General features: G+C 39.4%; 1 protein-coding gene and 1 non-coding gene across 7 annotated transcripts in view; one reads left to right on the top strand and one right to left on the bottom strand.

Moving 5' to 3' along the window:
• Positions 1-19,271, bottom strand: part of PLCH1 (phospholipase C, eta 1) — a 253,204-nt gene that overhangs the window by 68,249 nt on the left and 165,684 nt on the right. For all 6 annotated transcript variants that reach the window (XM_010844736.1, XM_010844734.1, XM_010844735.1 and 3 more), the window contains 4 exons: positions 15,492-15,585; positions 13,321-13,524; positions 7,286-7,406; positions 1,838-2,009 (listed from right to left, as the gene is read on the bottom strand). In XM_010844736.1, the coding sequence (XP_010843038.1) occupies positions 1,838-2,009; positions 7,286-7,406; positions 13,321-13,524; positions 15,492-15,585 (591 nt within the window). The remainder of the gene's footprint in view (positions 1-1,837; positions 2,010-7,285; positions 7,407-13,320; positions 13,525-15,491; positions 15,586-19,271) is intronic.
• Positions 12,964-13,036, top strand: TRNAG-GCC. The gene has a single exon. It is a non-coding gene; the product is annotated as a tRNA-Gly (tRNA).

Here is a 19,271-nt window from a genome sequence, read left to right as displayed (position 1 = left end):
GTGTGCACATATATGTGTGTGTTTATGTGTGCATATATGTGTGTGTGTGTATTGTGCATGCATGCATGCTAAGTCACTTCAGCCATGTCCAACTCTGTGCAATCTTATGGACTGTAGCCTGCCTGGCTTCTCTGTCCAAGGGATTCTCCAGGCAAGTATATTGGTATGTTTTAAATATATGGGAAGGCATGTGTATATAGTTATAATAATGAATGACTTGTCCATCTCCAAAGTAGTAAGCAGTCATTCAAATACTGCCTTTGGGATCAGAGATGCTAAAGGATCTTAGCATCTAAGCAATGCTAAAGATTGCTCAGATGCTAAAGGAACTTAGGAAAATCAGTTCCCCTGTTGTTGCTTCAAATGGGAGTTTTCTGCCCCCACAGATCTAGGAAGTCTCCTTAAAGTTTGGAGACGGTTACTACCAGCAAATTGACCACAGCTGTTTTGAAATACCCACAGCCCACATCACTGCCACTCTTTCCAATAAGTGTCTTAGGTCTTTTGGCTTTGATTCATCCTGGTGCCCATCAGCCTTCAGAGAGTTGGTGCCCAACAACCCAAAGCCGAGTTATATAGAAGGGAACTCAGTGAGTTTATATCAAATATTTCTTAGGTTCCACTGTCCAAATGGACTCATTTGGTATTTATTCTTCTGACTGCTCGGCTAAAGACATGAAAACATTTACAAGATTATACAGGTGACACTGAGCTTTCTAATCCAACTTTCTAGCCCAGTTTTCACCACAAGAGTTTACTTTAGCAAGATTTCAGGAACACTGACCTTAACATCATTTCTTGCATTATATAATTGGAGCTTTTATTCAAAATGCTTTCACACATACACATGCCCAACGACATCTCTTTGATGGATTCAGCCTATAATTCTCATTTAACTGATAGAAAAACAGGTTTTGACCAATTTCAAAGATGAATACAACTTTTCCATTTGCTGTCCTCTCTTAACACCCCAATTCTAGTCTCGCTATGAAATTACACTGTCTGACTTTCCTAGGCCTCCACTGTGCTATTTGGTTTTTGTACACACCTTTTAAAGTAAAATATAACTCCATTTAAATATCAATATTCTACTGCTTTTCCTTAGGTTTTCAGTTTCAAAACAATACAACTATCCAAAATGTTTTTAGTCCAAATACACAAAATTAACTGGGATTAAGTGAATCATATCAGCAATCTGAAATCTCAAGAAAGCTGTCTTCCCGGCTATTCCTTGTATTAATAATATTCATTTCAGGTAGTAGGTTTCCTCTCTGAGAAGATCTGTTCATGAAATGTCATTCTATTTGCCTACTGCTCCTCCGCGCACACACGAGTCCTATGGGGCGTTATGTCTATGCCTGTGCTCCACTTTGAAGCCAGCTCTTCTCACTTACATAACCCAGGCTGATCAACCATGAAGACTTTTTTTGACAGACAGTTATTGGAGCTTGAAATGGGAGAAAAGGATCTGAAAGAAATGCTTCTGGATATGGACAGAAGGAGCCTCTCCTCTCGTGTAAGGCTTGTCTCCTGTACACAGGCTTCTCTCCAGCATGAACCACCACTGACTAAAACATTCAACATTTGGCTCACAGTATTGATGTTCTTGCTTCATAAAAACAGCCCCCAAAATACATGTTCAGTCAGTAATCAGCTTTTTCTAAAGGTATGACCATAAATAAATTGGAACAAGGTGCATGCACAAGTCTAGACAAACCTTCACTCTTGACTCTATTATTGACTTTATTATTCTCTTGATAAACCCATTTTTAGTCTTTGAGAGAGGAAGGGCTTAGTAGGTCATGAGTGCTTTTTATTTCATTTCTGAGGTACTTACCTTCACTAGGATTTTGCCTTTCAAACTTTGAGGGCTTGGAAGCTGCTTGGTCTCTCCTGTGTCTATAGATGACAGGTCGAGTTTGTCTTGGAATATTCCTTTCAGGTACTGAGCAATTTTCCTTTGCTGCTGGATACTGCAGTGATTCTCAATGGACAGGATGACTGGAAACCTGAGAAAACAGCAGCACATTGTAAAGGCATCGACCACAGCAACTCACAGGGACTTTTGAAAATCATTCCGTGTTCACTATGTTCTTACAAGCCTGGTGACAGTATTTGTTAAAGAGGTGATGATTAAAATGCTTCTAAAATGAAAACAATGAGAGACACATTTTTTAAAAAACTCCTCTGGCCAAATGTACCTTACCAGGCATAATGGGTAAACTCAATACCAATCCACATGGGATGACTTAGTCTAATATTTTGCATCTCTCTCCCTCACACATATATATGCACACACACGGTACATACATTATGTCTCTTTTACAAGAAAAAATGAAAGAGAAAATTTTGAGAGATAAGAAACATACAGAAAGAAAACTCAAAATGTAATTTTGTCTTATTCATTCAAATTCTAGAAACATCTAGGAGACCACTATCATTAAATGCATATATTTACTCTAAAAATACATATTTAGTACCCAGCTTGAAAATTACTATTGAGGATAAAATAACATAAAGGAATTTGTGTTTTATAGTGTCCTATATCAGGCATTTCAAAGTCATTTGTACAGAATTATATACTAGTCTTTACTTTCAGAAAGGAAAAAAAAGGCAGGCATTCTCCTCCGGCACTCAGGTTTCTGTGCAGAGATGTGGGGCCCCAGTGAAGTTATTATCACAGACAGCCTGAGGAACCAGGATTGATTACATGACCTTACTCCTCTTTTGATTTTGTTTTTTCCTTGGAAAAACAAACTCAGGCTTATTTTTTCCCCTAGTTTTCCATCATATATCTTCTGAAGTAATAGGCAATAGATTTTTTTCATAACATACAAACCAATATTTAAATTACCTAGTATGTCTATGTGGAGAAAAAGTTTTATTTCTGGGCTTATATGACAAGCACAAGCTCCACAATATAGGCTGTGACTTTCTGAAATTACATTCTATCCTCATTAGTAAATCTCATGCCAGAGGTAATATAAGAGATGAACCTTTGTGGCTGAGGTTGGTTTGATTACCTGACTATAATTTGTTTACTCTTGTGTCCTCACATGGGTTTCACCCAGTGTGTTAGAAAGAGAAAAAAACAACAAACTAGCAACCCTGAGTTGTCTGTGAAATCACATCAGGGAATTCTAGCAGTAAATTTTAAAATTATCAATCTGTTTACAAAAAGTCTGTGTCTATTAGTGTCTAATGATGCTTGGTGTATAAAGCACTGGTTCTCAACAGGGGTGGGGGTGGCTGTGTAGTACCCCTCCCAAAGGGACATTTGTCAATATCTGAAGACATTTGTGGTGGTCACAATGTTGTGAGAGGGGACTGCTACTGGTGTTCAGGGAGTACAGTCACGAATGTACTCATTGTCCCACAATGCACAAGGCAGTTCCCATAACAAAGAATAATCTGACCCAAAATGTCAGTAGTGCCAAGGCTTGAGAAACCCTGGTATAAAGATGCAACTAAAACTCAAGAAAAAGACTGAACTTTTAAAAGGGAACTCTCTTACACTGTTGGTGGGAATGCAAACTAGTACAGCCACTATGGAGAACAGTGTGGAGATTCCTTAAAAAACTGGAAATAGAACTGCCTTATGATCCAGCAATCCCACTGCTGGGCATACACACTGAGGAAACCAGAAGGGAAAGAGACACGTGTACCCCAGTGTTCATCACAGCACTGTTTATAATAGCCAGGACATGGAAGCAACCTAGATGCCCATCAGCAGATGAATGGATAAGAAAGCTATGGTACATATACACAATGGAGTATTACTCAGCCATTAAAAAGAATACATTTGAATCAGTTCTAATGAGGTGGATGAAACTGGAACCTATTATACAGAGTGAAGTAAGCCAGAAAGAAAAACACCAATACAGTATACTAATGCATATATATGGAATTTAGAAAGATGGTAACAATAACCCCGTGTATGAGACAGCAAAAGAGACACTGATGTATAGATCAGTCTTATGGACTCTGTGGGAGAGGGAGAGGGTAGGGGGAATTGGGAGAATGGCATTGAAACATGTATAATATCATGTATGAGATGAGTCGCCAGTCCAGGTTTAATGCACGATACTGGATGCTTGGGGCTGGTGCTCTGGGACGATCCAGAGGGAGGGTATGGGGAGGGAGGAGGGAGGAGGGTTCAGGATGGGGAACACAGGTATACCTGTGGCGGATTCATTTCGATATTTGGCAAAACTAATACAATATTGTAAAGTTTAAAAATAAAATAAAATTTTAAAAAAATAAATAAAAGGTGTTAACAACTTTATTGACTACTTTCATTTGAAGTCCTTTTTTCCTAAGTTTTCTTCCAAACTTGAAGTTAGCATGGTCGTCACCAGAGTACATAGATAGCAGGTCTTCTCAAGGCTCTATTTCAGGGGCAAATCCTTCAGCAACCTGGCTAAGTTGAGGAGCAATCAGGGTAAATTGATCCATCATAATTGAGTCCTCGAGATTCTTCCATGTAGAAGACACCAGAATCCAAACCTGCTATGCAGCAAGTGTCTCTTATCAGAACAGCATTTTAACTTCATATTTAATTAATGAGAAGACCAAACATTAGAAATTTTAAAGGCTACTACTTTCACTTTTCACTTTCATGCATTGGAGAAGGAAATGGCAACCCACTCCAGTGTTCTTGCCTGGAGAATCCCAGGGACGGGGGAGCCTGGTGGGCTGCCGTCTATGGAGTCGCACAGAGTCGGACACGACTGAAGTGACTTAGCAGCAGCAGCAGCAGCAAGGTCTATAAGACTAACTTTATTCAACTGTTAATTTTAACTTGCCTCTTTTTAATGCAGAAGTCATTTATTGAATATCTGGTATATTGCAGGCACTACAGAATGAATACAGGGGAGTTTCCCAGTGGCCTAGTGGTTAGGATTAGGATTCTGGGCTTTTACTGTGGTGCCCCAGGTTCCTTCCTTTCTCGTTCACTCCCTGGTCAGGGAACTGAGATCCCACAAGTCATAAACAGCACTCCCTCCCCCGCCAAAAAAGAAAAGTTTTTTTTTTTTTTTTTTAAAGAATAAGACATAGCCACATATTTTCAATGAGCTCATGATCCTAAAGACATAAAAGGAGGCAAGTCACCAACAATTGCAAGAAAGTGCTGTATGATATGGCAGAAATATGCTCAGAGTGCTAAGGACAGTGAAAAGGAGCATTTAAATAAATCGTGGCATGGGTAAGTTTGCCGAAGGGACAATGCCTAAGCAGTCTGCTAGGATGAGCAAGAATTAGGGGGGTGGAATAATGGGGATGACTATCAGATAGAGAGAAGGGCACAGGAGAGGGGGTTGGTGCAGGGGTTGGGGGGAGGCTGTGAAGGCAAGGGGATGCCTAGGGACTTCGGAAACTGTCAGTGATGGCAGAAGCCGAAGTCCCTGTGGAGCAATGGTAGAAGGTGACAGGGAAGAGCAAGAAGAGGCCGGCACAGAAAGCATGACTCTGTACAACAGGGAGCCTTTGAAGGACTTTAAGAAGAATTACAACATCAGCTTATATTTTCAGAAAGAAAGATACTACTCCAGTGTGGAGGATGAACCAAAGAGAAGTGAAAATGAAGAGAAGGCAATGGAGTCAAAAGATGATTTAGCAAGTAGCACTGACGAGACTGGCTGAATCAAGAGTAACTCCCAATTCCTATAAAATCATTGGTAAGCAGTGCTACCTTCCTAACTAAGAGGAAGCTTGGCAGAATGAGAAGCTGAGTTCAGTTCGGGATGGAGACCCCGTGCTGGCAGGAGTTTTATCCTTGTTCAGTGCTGTGGCTCCGTACACCTATTACAGTATGCCTGGCTTACAGTAGGCACCATTAAATAGCTAAGTAAATGTCTGAATATTTGGCAAAACTAATACAATTATGTAAAGTTTAAAAATAAAATAAAATTAAAAAAAAAAAAGTAAATGTCTGAATAAACAATGAAATTTGTTGGTTTTCAGGTACCTATGAGATACTCAGATGAATCTGTACTAAGAATTTTTCAATATATCTCTGAAACTTAGGAAGAACATTCTCGATATAAATTGGCAAATAACCAAGAAGTAGACCAAAGACACGTTGGGAAATGATGACTTTTTTCTTTGTTTGGTGACTACTCCACTTGGCATGTGGGATCTTAGTTCCCCAACCAGGGATCCAACCTGCATCCCCTGCATTGGAAGTGCAGAGTCTTAACCACTGGACCATCAGAGAAGTCCCAGAAATAGTGACTATTAAAGGAGTGAGAAAGTGGCCTGGAAGACCATAGGCTAAAGAAAGAGAATGAGAAGCAATGGCAGCAATAGAGGAGAGAGTGTTTTAACAGAAGACCACCGCCGCCCCGCCCCCCCCCCCTGCCCCGCCAAAAGCAAGTATTAAGGAGAAAATGTTCACCAATGTCATCCAATGCCAAGGAGGGGTCAAGTGACATACAGATTCCAGACACTGCAGTATGTATAGGAAATCCAACAAGTCTGGAAATCAAGACATTATTATTTTATTGTATTGGCATACAATACTGATGTATGGATGTGAGAGTTGGACTATAAAGAAAGCTGAGTGCCAGAGAAATGATGCTTCAACTCTGGTGTTGGAGAAGACTCTTGAAAGTCCCTTGGACTGTAAGGAGATCCAACCAGTCCGTCCTAAAGAAGATCAGTCCTGGGTGTTCATTGGAAGGACTGATATTGAAGCTGAAACTCCAATACTTTGGCCACCTGATGCGAAGAGCTGACTCATTTGAAAAGACCCTGATGCTGGGAAAGATTGAGGGCGGGAGGAGAAGGGGATGACAGAGAATGAGCTGGTTGGATGGCATCACCAACTCAATGGACATAAGTTTGGATAAACTCTGGGAGTTGGTGATGGACAGGGAGGCCTGGCGTGCTGGGGTTCATGGGGTCGCAAAGAGTCAGATACGACTGAGTGACTGAACTGAACAATACTGATAAGCTATTTATTGTGTACAGTAATCTGCATTTCTAAACTTTATGGACACTGTAAACCCTGGGTTTAGAAACTTTGAGGTCACTCTTTGGAAGAATAGGCTTCAAGGAGGCAGCATCTTGAGAGAGAATGGGGTAAGGAATGAAGAGAGCACAAGAAAGCATGGTTGTGGGGCCCATGCTATTTGTTCAATGTTTTGTTGGGAAGGAGGGAGAGAACTGCGGCAGGAGAAAGGGAGATGTGGCCTCCAAGGAAGCATGTGGTTTGGTGGCCAAGTTACAGCAGTCAGCGTCCCGTGTGCCAGCTGAGCCTGATTCCCCGCTGTGCTTGACTTACTCGTTCTTCACAAAGGCATGCTTGTTGATGGTCTCCACAACATCTCTGAAGAGGATCTTTGAAGTGAGTGTGTAACCGTGGTGCACCACTGGCTCTCCGTCCGGGCCATCCCAACAGTCAACTGCCAGAAAAAGAACATCACATCAACAACTCAAAATTTCTGGTATTTCCCAATATTTCTGGAAATATCAGACACGTATTAAGTTTGTTGTTTGAGATTATACACTAGGATGATCATGACAAAGATGTCAGACCAAAATGAGTGTTCTGGCATATTTATCAGGATAAGGAATTAAAGATTATAAATGATTTACTGTGAATGCTTACAGTTAACAACGAGATCATACAATCAGCTTAGCATTTACCAAGAACTCTCATTAGAATTGATCTAAATCCAAGAGACTCAGAGAATGGACTTATGGTTGCCGGGGTAGCGGGGAGGAGGATGGGGAGAAGGGATGGTTAGGGAGTTTGGGATGGACATAAACACACTGCTATATTTAAAATGGATAACCCATAAGGACCTACTGCATAGCACAGAGCACTCTGGTCAACATTATGTGGCAGACTGGTTGGGAGCGGAGTTTAGGGAAGAATGGATATATGGGTATGTATAGCTGGACCCCTTCACTGTTAACCTGAAACTATCATAACATTGTTAATCAGCTATATTCTCGTACAAAATAAGTTTTTCAAAAAAAAAGAAATTGATCTAAATCCAACTGAGTATGCTTGAGGATAGTGATATTTCTTATCAGATTATTTCTCTAATTTTACTTCTTTCACTTTACTGTTCTTTTATGAAGTCTCAATGACCCTCTCAAATCAAAACCAGTCCTTTTCATTATTGTTCACTTAAACTCATTATGTTTTCATTAGATTTATTTCCATTTTATTAATTCTACAGTAGTTGTAAAACAGCATTGACTTCTGAAGTTCAAATCTTTAGGCCCTGCTAAGAGTTATGTGAACATGGACAAATGATTTAATAATTTAAAGTATTGTTTCCCCATCCATAAAAGGAAAACTAAGAGCAAGGCTTGAATTGTAAGTCTGAGTGATTCATAAATAAGTACCTGTGAAGATGATTATAATCCTGCATGGCACATAGTAATCATTATTGTTATTGATACTATTGATACTGTTATGTATATGGACAAACTCACTGGCCCCCAGCTGCAGAAACACAAAAGCTTCCTCACCATCCTCCCCGACTCAGAGTTTGTCTTCCCTTGTTTTACACTCCACTACCAGACTAATTTCTCCAAACACTGCTTTCTCCATGTCACTACTTTGCTTTGAAGCATATTCAGTGCATAACATAGCATCCAGTACATATTATGTACTCAGTAGATATATGTTAAATTTATAAATAAAGTCTATGGAAGCTGCTGCCTGCTTAACTCCAAGGTCCCTCCCTATCTCTGGTGCTAGAGACTTGCCATTCAGCTAAGGTTGTCTTCTCTCTGGCCCTGGTTCAGAGCTGGACTACAATTCTCAGCTTCCCTTGCAGTAGGACACGCTGCTGAAATGTGGGTAGAAGTGATGCACCACCTCCACGTCTGGCCTATGAAAGCCTGCCTTACACAGTCATTCATGCTCCCTCTTCTGCTGTGATTTGGAAGTTGTGCTGAAGATGGCACAGATGCTGAGGGAAAGAGCCTGCATCCCTAAATCACTGCCAGAAAGACTCCCCCATTAGGAACAGCTATTTTGGACTTCACATAAAAAATAAACTTCACTTGTTTTAAGGCACTAGGATTGAAAAACTAGTTAATTAGTATCCTAGCTTCTGTTTAACAAGTCAAACATTTTTTTCTCCTAACAACAAAACTACCAGACTTCTTCCAGTTACGCAAGCTTCCTCACATACAATCCTACTTCCATGTCTTTGCTTCTTTCATTTAAGGTCAACTGACATGTCCTCCTTCACTTTGTTCGTTTCAGTCCCAATCAAGGGTCAAATCCTTAATTAAGAATTTGGATCCTAAACAAGTATCCCCCACAGATAACCTTGCCAGCTCTCATGATGTTGCCCTTCCTTATGATAGGGGGTCACAAATTCAAATACCAACAAGAACCTGAAAGCAAAAGCATTAGTCACTCAGTTATGTCCAACTCTTTGCCACCCCATGGTCTGTGGCCCTCCAGGCTCCTCTGTTCATGGGATTTCCCAGGTAAGAATATTGGAGTGGGTTGCCATTTCCTTCTCAGGGGATCTTCCCAACCCAGGGATCGATCCTATGTCTCCTGTGTGGGCAGGTAGATTCTTTACCACTAAGCCACCAGGGTTGTCTTTGGGCCTGAATGAAGTCAAATATAAGAAGGTATCTTCTCAGAAGAGAAGCTCCATCCATCTTTTGACATGTATTTTATATTCTTTGTTTGAATACAGACATGAAAAAAATAAACAGATGTTTCAAAAGTATGTAACTTAACAATATACCCCAATTTATATCCCATCTTAGAAGAAAAAGGGCATAACAGGGCTCCTCATAAATGAGTTACTTTCTTTTGAAAAAGAATGCAAAGTAGTAGGCAATGCCACACTAACCAGATTATCATATAGCCAAAAAAATATCTCTTCATGAGTAACCACATTAGTCATGCGGTATTCTTTTGCTAACACATGAAAGAAGGTGTTCTTTTGCTAACATTTATAATAAGAAGAATTTGCATAGTTGAGGATGGTCTCCTAATATTCACTTTTTATGTCTATTTTATCACTTGTCTGTTAAATGAGGAAAACAACACTCCCAAATGGTGCTGGCATGTGAATGACTAGCATTGATCAGTTTAGTTCAGTTCGGTTCAGTCGCTCAGTTGTGTTCGACTCTTTGCGACCCCATGAATTACAGCACACCAGGCCTCCCTATCCATCACCAACACCCGGAGTTCACCCAAATTCATGTGCATTGAGTCGGTGATGCCATTCAGCCATTTCATCCTCCGTCGTCCCCTTCTCCTCCTGCCCCCAGTCCCTCCCGGCATCAGGGTCTTTTCCAATGAGCCAGCTCTTCGCATGAGGTGGCCAAAGTATTGGAGTTTCAGCCTCAGCATCAGTAGCTGAGTTCAAATGGCCATGAAGACCTCTTGTAAGAGCTAGTGCTGTGACGAGAACATTGGCAAAGTAGAAATCCTCTAACCAATTTCCTAGCCACGAAATAGCCAAGTCCATTTTTTTCAATCAGACCACACAATAGAGGCCCCTGAAAGCACCCTGACAAAGAGTTGGTCAGATCTGAGGACCAGCTGAGAGGTTAACATGACGGCTTTTCACAGTGGAACTTAGAAATGTTCCACCCTGATAGCGCTCCCAGAGATAACAGGGAAAGCTGTAAACCGATTATAATGGCAATGCAACATCAGTTCCATAATGAGAGTGAAAATCCCCTGGACAGAACATCCATATTTATTAAGCAACTAGGGCTGAAAATTAAGGGAAATGAAAGGCCATGTAAAAAAGAAAAAAAAAAAAAATGTTGTCTATGTGATTTGTTGACAAACCCACTTCATCAAAAACAAGACTGATTAGTGTTCCTCAAGTCACGATATACACCCTGACCAAGGATATTGCTGCAACTGAACTAATAGAGATAGAAAACACAATATTAACCACACAGATGCTTGAAAGTGGAGAGATTCTTCAGGTCACAGTACCATGAAGAAACTGTCCAGAAGCATTACTCTCCTTCTCTAAGTACTATACTTGCCAAGAGCTGCTTCAGAAAATTATCTGTGGGCCTGCAGTTTTTAATCCACCACCTGCTACATTCTATAAATCAAGTTCCTTAAATCCTAGCCACAGCTGCTTAACAATAAAAACAACTTCATCCGGAACCAAGGTAGATAAAGCACTGCTGGGTGTCTATAGATTGGTGCCTCCGGACCCAAGATTGAAGTGTAAGCTAAGATCTTCATATTACAGGGCTGACAAATTGTCAAGAGAGCATGAAAGATCAGGTTATCAAGTTCTAAAGTCTTTAGAAACATGTAGATATTTAGATGCCAAGCAAATGCCTCCTATTAAAGCCAACCTCCCCTCTGTGCTTTGCATTATGTTTTCTGGCCTTCCTTATGTGACCAGATGGCCTGCATTTGACCTCACCTTGGGCTGATCATGTCATTCAATGCTTGTTCCTCCAAAGACCACACAGGCTTCCTGGAGAAGCAAAGTGGTGCAGTCAGACAGCTTGAGTTGAAATACCAGCTTCCAACCTTTCCAGCTATGGCACCTTGAGTCATCAACCCTACCCCTCTTCTTAAGGAGATCACTCCATCTTCCTTAGTGCTGTAAGAACTAAATGAGAATGTATGGAAAGCAATTAACCAGAATCTAGCCCACAAAAGGGGATGAAATCATGGTGAATTCCCTGTTCCTTCCCAGTACATTAAAAGCCAAGGTGACCACCATAGTTTCAAACAGGAAGCTGAGTACGTACAAAGCTGACCAAGTCTCCCAGATAAATACACTTCTTCTTCTCAATAAAACCTTCCAGAAACTGACTTTCACCGTCCAGTCGTAGACTATTGCAACAGTGAAAACTTCACACCAAACCACAGAGGAGGAATTTGTTGATGCAGGTTTGGGGAGGGAGATATTTGAGAGACTGCAGTCCCCTAAGTGGGACTTGTACATTTTCACCTACACTTACACGTGAAGGTCTCTGTAAGTGATCTCGTACACTACCACATAGAAAACTCAGAATTGTGGAATCTTTATCTTGTCTGGATCCTTCTATTCTTATTTAACTGACTGATAGGAATGTCTACATAAACGTTACAGACTTACTATAAACCCAACCCAGGGACAGCTGAACTCATCCACGCTCTTCCTTTCGGGCCCCAGAGGAGATGATGGCTCCATCACTCCTTCCAGCTCTCCCCTGCTTGCCTTACTTCCTTCACTTTTCTTGCTAGGTCCTGCAAGTTTACTTCTTTAATATCCATATAAACCTCGTTCTCACTTAGTCTAAGCTTTCATAATCTAATCTTCTATAATCCTTCCTTTGAATCATTTCAGTAGCTTTCCCACCATTCTCCTTGCCCCAGTTTCACCTCTCTTACCCCTCTACAAACATATATCATTAAAAAAAAATTTTCTTCCTACACTGCTGCCCAAGCAATCTTTCTAAACTGCAAGTGTGACCATATCACTGTAGGTATTAAAACAATTCACTGGATGCTTATTACCAAAAGCTAAACCTGAAGCTCCTTATCACAGCACTCAAAACTCTTTCTCGCAGACCCATCTATTTTCCCTGACTGACTTATCTCATTTTACCACACCCCTTCACTCTCTGTACCCCCTTTCTACCACATATGCATCAACTGGTCGAATTCTCACACCGTATTATTGTTTTTAGTGTCCACTTCTTCTATTAGACTGTGAGCTACTTAAAGACAGAAACTATGTCTCACATCTGTGTCCTCACCCCCAAGAACCTCCTAGAAATTTAATAAGTGTTGGCTGATTGACACATCATTAAGTACCTTAAAAATAAACAGTTATTCTAAACTGTTTTTACCATCATTTAATAAAAAAACTTCCATGTTCATCACAATTTTTCAGCACCTGAAGGTGTGCCTCCCAACTGCTAGTACATATCTCTCTCCCTGCTTGATCTGTAAGGGGGAGACAGGATTATGAATTAAGAATAACTTTACAGACGGGTTTTTCCCTGGTGGTCCAGTGGCTAAGACTCTGGACTGCCAATGCAGAAGGCCTGGGTTCAATCCCCAGTCAAGGAACTAGATTCTGCACACCACAACTGAAAAAGGACCCTGCATACTATAACTGGAAGATCCCACATGTCCAAATAAATAAATGTTTTTTAAAAAGAAAGATCACAGGCAATGACCAGGTCCTGCTCACTCTTTAAAAAAAAGAAAGAATAAGAATCACTTTATAATAAGTGGAAACATGGTTTTGATTAGTATGAGTACATTTTTTAGGTCTCCATTATTTCCACTAGACTTTATTAACTAAAGGACATATTCATTGACACACACTGGCGCTCAGACAAGGCACGCACCTTCCACACAGCGACAGCCCTCCTGCAGCACCCGCGCATACATGTCCACTTTGGACTGAGACAGGAGCTGGTCCCCAGTCAGGTATGTGTTGTGGGAGGAAGCAATGTAGTAGTTGCACAGGGGCTGATCCATGTCCTGGTACACTTCATGATGCAGGGGGTTAAAGATGTCACAAGCAGGACTACGCATGAAGTTCGTGAAGCCTTTGGAAAAGAAAGGGAAGTGTTATAGCTTGGAAGCCAAGGACTTCCCTGGCGGTCCAGTGGTTAAGACTGCCTTCCAGGGCAGAGGGTGTGGGTTCAATCCCTGGTTGGGGAATTAAGATCCCACTGGCCTTAAGGCCAAAAAACCAAAATATAAAACAGAAACAGTACTGTAACAAATTCAACAGAGGATTAAAAAAATGGTCCACATCAAAAAAAACACAAAAATCTTCAAAATAAATTAGTAAATAAAGCCTATATACTTACCCGACTCCAAGAAGTACAAAAGAGATCAAAGTTTGTCCAGAGTGCTTATCTTATTTACCTTCAGGACAACCTTTGCAGGGAATACTGAGGCAATAGGGGGATTGCCCAGGTCAAATAGTGTCAAAAACTGCAGTGTGACTTTGGGGAGTAGCAGTTTAAATGTAACCTAAAGAAAAACAGACTTTTTAAGAATTTTGATTGGGGGAGTGAGGGGCTTATTGCATCACTATTCAGTAACTTCTGAGCTCCAGCTGTGAGTATGCAGTGTGACCTACCAGGTGGCTGATGCAGTGTTAAAGCCGTATTTATCCAAAGTGATATACTGATCAATAGCAATCTGATAGGTTGTTAAGCTGATTTGAAAAACAGTATTGTCTGTGTCATAGTGGAGGTAAAGGTCAGGAATTAGGCATAGCCTAAAATCAGGGTATGATTATTTGACTATGAAGCTGGTTTGGGAAGATGCTGCTAATGGCTAGCACATTTGATAAAAGTGATAAAGTGCTGTAAGATTATGCAGAAAACCCTATCAATTTTTCTAAGTTTTTCAAAAACATAAGTTTCTGGGTAGGAGAGGCATTCATTAATACAACAAATATGTAAATGTCCTACAAGTACTTAAATGATCACTAGGGTAAACCATTTCAGCTCTTCAAAAATCCTGTGGTAAAACCACCAGTAGATAGCCTGGGAAACTGGAGAATTTCTTTATGTTCATCTTCATGGTTATGGCCATAACTTAGAAAGCATGTTTAATTCCATCTCTTAAGGCCCTACACCAAGGAAGTAATTCATTTATTGGTAAAGAAAGGTCCAAATTAGTTTATCTTCTTTCATTGTTTTTAAAATAGCTTTTAAACATATAAACATTAAATCATTTCTCTTCATTTTAATTAGCCTCTGTCCCCGGAAGTAAACCTACAGTGTCAAAACCCCCTTGTCTACACTGAGCCTGTTTGGGGAATAGGAGGCCAACAATCAAAACTGGTGAGATAAACCATGGCTTCGGATGCTCTTGTGGGCAGCTGGGGGGTGCCCGTGGTTTTTTTTAATTAAGATTATGTGTTCTGCCTAGGACCTGTTCTCTTTTGGGTAGCAGGCTACAGTTCATTTCCCTATATATTTTAAATACATGGAACTTACAAATACATGCAGCTATATAACATACCATTTCATTCATATGCAAAAACCTAGGAGCTAGATTCTGAGTATAGAACTATGAGCAAATTACTTAATTTCTTTAAGCCTCACTTTCTTCAACTATAAAATGAGACAGTCATTAACAAAATTTTCAGTTCCTACAACCTCTCTACCACTACCAACTAAGTAAAACAAATGAGTTGCCAACATTTTAAAAGAAACATGTTTATTTAAGACCAAATTCTCCTTCCTTAGGTTGAGACTATTTCTAAAAATTAGGCATTTAAGAAAAGTCAAAATATTTCTTGGCATATATTATACATAGTGGTATCAAGCTGACTTGCTCAGAGGGGAAAATGATATTGTCATTGCAAAAGTAAGAGAAACACCAAAATCATGACATCTGATTTGTAGGAAGTTATGTGTGTGTTGTGGATTTTGTTTGAATCATCTGTAATTCCAAGGATATCTCCCGATTTCTTTTCCTAAAAATTTTGCTAGAAGGTAACTTAACAATACTGAATGGAGAAATGAGAAATTAAGAATATTAATCATTTTACCTTCTATGCCAAGGACATTTTTCACCTTATTTTCTTCAGAAACTTCAAATTTCCTTATGATGTCAATACAATAGTCTGTTGTCACATTTGTCATCTAAACAAAACAGAACAATAGTAGAATACTTGCAATTTCATGAGATATTTTCCTCCATGCTAAAAAGGCATGTTGATTTTTTAAGCGTTCTTGATACAATGCAAAATGGTGAAATGAGCAGTGTTTGACGTTACTTGTGTCATAACTACTTAATCTTTGGAAAATGATTATGAACTCAGTATTCCTCTGCATCTTTCTGATTTAATCAGTGAAAATAGTCGTTCAACTATTGATCTCCATGAAGCAATAAGATTAATAAAACCAAGTCAATAATCAGTGCAAATGCATGACTGAAAATCCACTCACTATAAGTCTGCTGCTGCTAAGTCGCTTCAGTCGTGTCCGACTCTGTGCGACCCCAGAGATGACAGCCCACCAGGCTCCCCCGTCCCTGGGATTCTCCAGGCAAGAACACTGGAGTGGGTTGCCATTTCCTTCTCCAATGCATGAAAGTGAAAAGTGAAAGGGAAGTCGCTCAGTCGTGTCTGACTCTTAGCGACCCCATGAACTGCAGCCTACCAGGCTCCTCCGTCCATGGGATTTTCCAGGCAAGAGTACTGGAGTGGGGTGCCATTGCCTTCTCCCACTATAAGCCAGTAGCTAGCAAAAGTAATGCCTTCCATACAAACACTGAAGTTGGCTAATCATAAATTGTATGTAAAAAGAAAATGACTCCCTACCAAAGCATAATGTTCTAGGTAAATCCACCTGTGTGTATATATCTACAGATCCTTCCACCAATTCATGGGAGCAATCTGCCATAGTGATTCAAGAACATAAAGGTTAGCAAAAGAAAATAAAAAGGTAGGTGAGAACTCTGGAATGAGAGTGCTTATATTCAAATCAACTGCCTCATATTAACATATAGCGTGTGCTCTTAATATTCAAATAAACTGCCTTACTTAAGAACACATGTAACAGTGTGTTCTTACATAAGTCACTCACATTCTCTGTGGCTACCTTATAAGGTAGCTGTGAGGATTAAATAGATTAATAATTCTAAGAAAAATGTATGGTACCCAAAAAAGCTGTATATGCTAACAGTACTGAGTTAGTCTGAAGTTTGCTCCCTGATAGCTCAGTTGGTAAAGAATCCACCTGCAGGAGACCTCGGTTCGATTCCTGGGTCGGGAAGGTCCCCTTGAGAAGGGAAAAGCTACCCACTCAGTATTTTGATCTGGAGAATTCCATGGACTGTATAGTCCATGGGGTTGCAAAGAGTCAGATAGGACTGAGCCACCTTCACTTTGCTGCAAGTAAATTACATGCTTAGTGTGTTACTAGGAAAAGCAAACTCTGAGAATAATCTCTTTAGTACTAACAAAGGATGTGATATTTTGATCAAAAATTCATTCAGTCCCACAATTGAACAACAATATTTAAATATACTAACGAATAACAATAGAAGATAAATTGGGAGCCAGTATTTTATATTTCTATGATATTTTCAAAAATTTCATTACCTCTTAGGTGCAATACTTATGTTCTAGTGAACTCTAAATTCAAACCATCTATTTAATATCACTTAAATTTTTGCAGGGAAAGAAAAAGCTCTACAGTGCAACCATTTTTGCATGTTTGAAGGAGCACAGAATGCTTTGTTCCCCTAAGGCTAGCTGCATTCTTTGCATAAATTTTACAGTCTTTACTGCATGCAGAGGCCTCCTTAGCAGACATCACCCCAAAATACATAAATACATGATATCATGCTACCTGTGAGTAACTTGATTGAGCCAGTCTGGCTTTTGATTAACTCATTGATTCATCTGTTATAAGCTAGAGACTTATCACATGCAGTTTAAAAGATAATTTCTCACAAAACAGAAAGAAATTGATAAAAAAAAATTGTATGTTCCATTGGAAGACTGAGCTTACATTGCAATTATTTGGTTTATGAGGCCATTTGTTCAGAGACATCAGGGCCTTGCACTAGCCTCAGTCTACCAGGAGCCTGTGAGATCTAAAAACAAAATTCAAACAAACAACAAGAAAAAAAATCCTGGCATCCTAGGATGGAGTTAATTGCCCATGAGAACATGTTACCAGCTCAAAACACAAAGAATGTGCTAACGAAAATCATATTTGAAAAATATCATTAAATTAGTGAAAATATCAGTAGGCATTCTAGAAAGCCCACAATTTTCTGAGCACCATATAAAAATTAATGAGAGCTAACCTTAATACAAGTATTAAGGATTAACTCATTGAAATATAGTAAAACCTCATAACAATGAGAATGGAAATGTAAGCAAATCAGTTCCCATCCTTCCTCCAGCCTTGCTTTCATTTAATTAACCTCCCAAGAGCAAAATCCTGCACTTGGAAAGTTTTCCAGACCTCACTTGGAAAGTTATATTGGGATTTTACTTTATGAATGAAGGTTCAATGTACGTTAATACTCTTTAGTGTCCTTCCCCCATTGTTTTGTGTTCTATTTGACATGACTGATAAGACAGAATAGGAACATTTTCTCCCTCTTTCCCACGGAGTTCACTTGAAAGTCTTGTTTGCTATCAATATCTGAGCCCCTCACTGTCTTTTAACACTGATGATTGTTTATTCTATATAAGGCAAATGGTGTGAAAAAGAACTTGAGGAAAACTTGATAACACATTCATAATGTAATCAATGCTGTGCAGTTTATTAAAAGTCCTTACATCCATAATCTTTATAGTTCTTGTAAACTTAGTATTTTTATCTTCATCTTGTAAGTAGGAAAATGGACACAAAGAATGGTTACCTATCACAATCAATCATACAGTCATTAAAAGGCAGAACAAAGGTTCAAATTTCAACTTTCTGAATTCAAGTCCAAAGCTTTTTTTCTTATGTTATATCTATTGTCTGGGAGTTTTTCTTTATTTCTAATGAGAAATTGAAATACTTTCCAAAGTGAGTTTTTTTTTTAGTATAGCTGAAATTCCCGCATTTTAACTTAACTTTTGAAATTTTTGTAACTTTCAAATCCATTCATTTGACTTCTTTGATAATTCCAGATTGGAATGATTCCCCAAACACAAAATCATAACATAATTTGCAAAGAATTTCAACATGGCTAAACTCTCTTCCCTTTATTTTTACCAAAGTAACATATTCATAGTTTCTCCATCCATCCTCCTGTGCTTCTGCTCGTATAGAATTTTTTTCTGATTTAATTGCTGAAATTCCCACTCATCTGTTTAATTTACAATGTTCCTATCACAAATTTTTCCCAGTGACTCTAATGGTATCTCGGTATTATTTTCCACATCAAGGCAACAGGTAATCCATGAATTTCATTTTCTTCTCTATAAAGGTCCTCCTTCTTCCAGGCTGGTTGTGTTCTAGAACTTCACTCAGCTTTTTGTCCTAACTTCATTGTGTCATTCTTATTGAAGAGCACTTGAAAAGTAAATTATTTCTTGTACATATTTTTCTGTGTTATCTGTTTTTTTATTCTGTGTACACATTTGGTTGACAAATTAACCAGGCAGAAAATCCTAGGTCAGAAATCATTGCTTAATGTTTTTTTTTTGGCTTGCAGAATTGCTGTTGAGAAGTCTGAAGCCATTCTGATTCCAATTCTTTCCACAGGACCTATTTTTGTTTGTTAATTTGGTAAGGGATTTTTCCCCCTTTTATGCAAGCTTTTAGGGGTTCATTTTAACCTTGCTGCTGCTGCTAAGTCACTTCAGTTGTGTCCGCCT

Source organism: Bison bison, unplaced genomic scaffold (assembly GCF_000754665.1).
Source record: "Bison bison bison isolate TAMUID 2011002044 unplaced genomic scaffold, Bison_UMD1.0 scf7180017864207, whole genome shotgun sequence".
NCBI lineage: Eukaryota > Metazoa > Chordata > Mammalia > Artiodactyla > Bovidae > Bison > Bison bison.
This window is presented reverse-complemented; position numbering and strand designations above follow the sequence as displayed.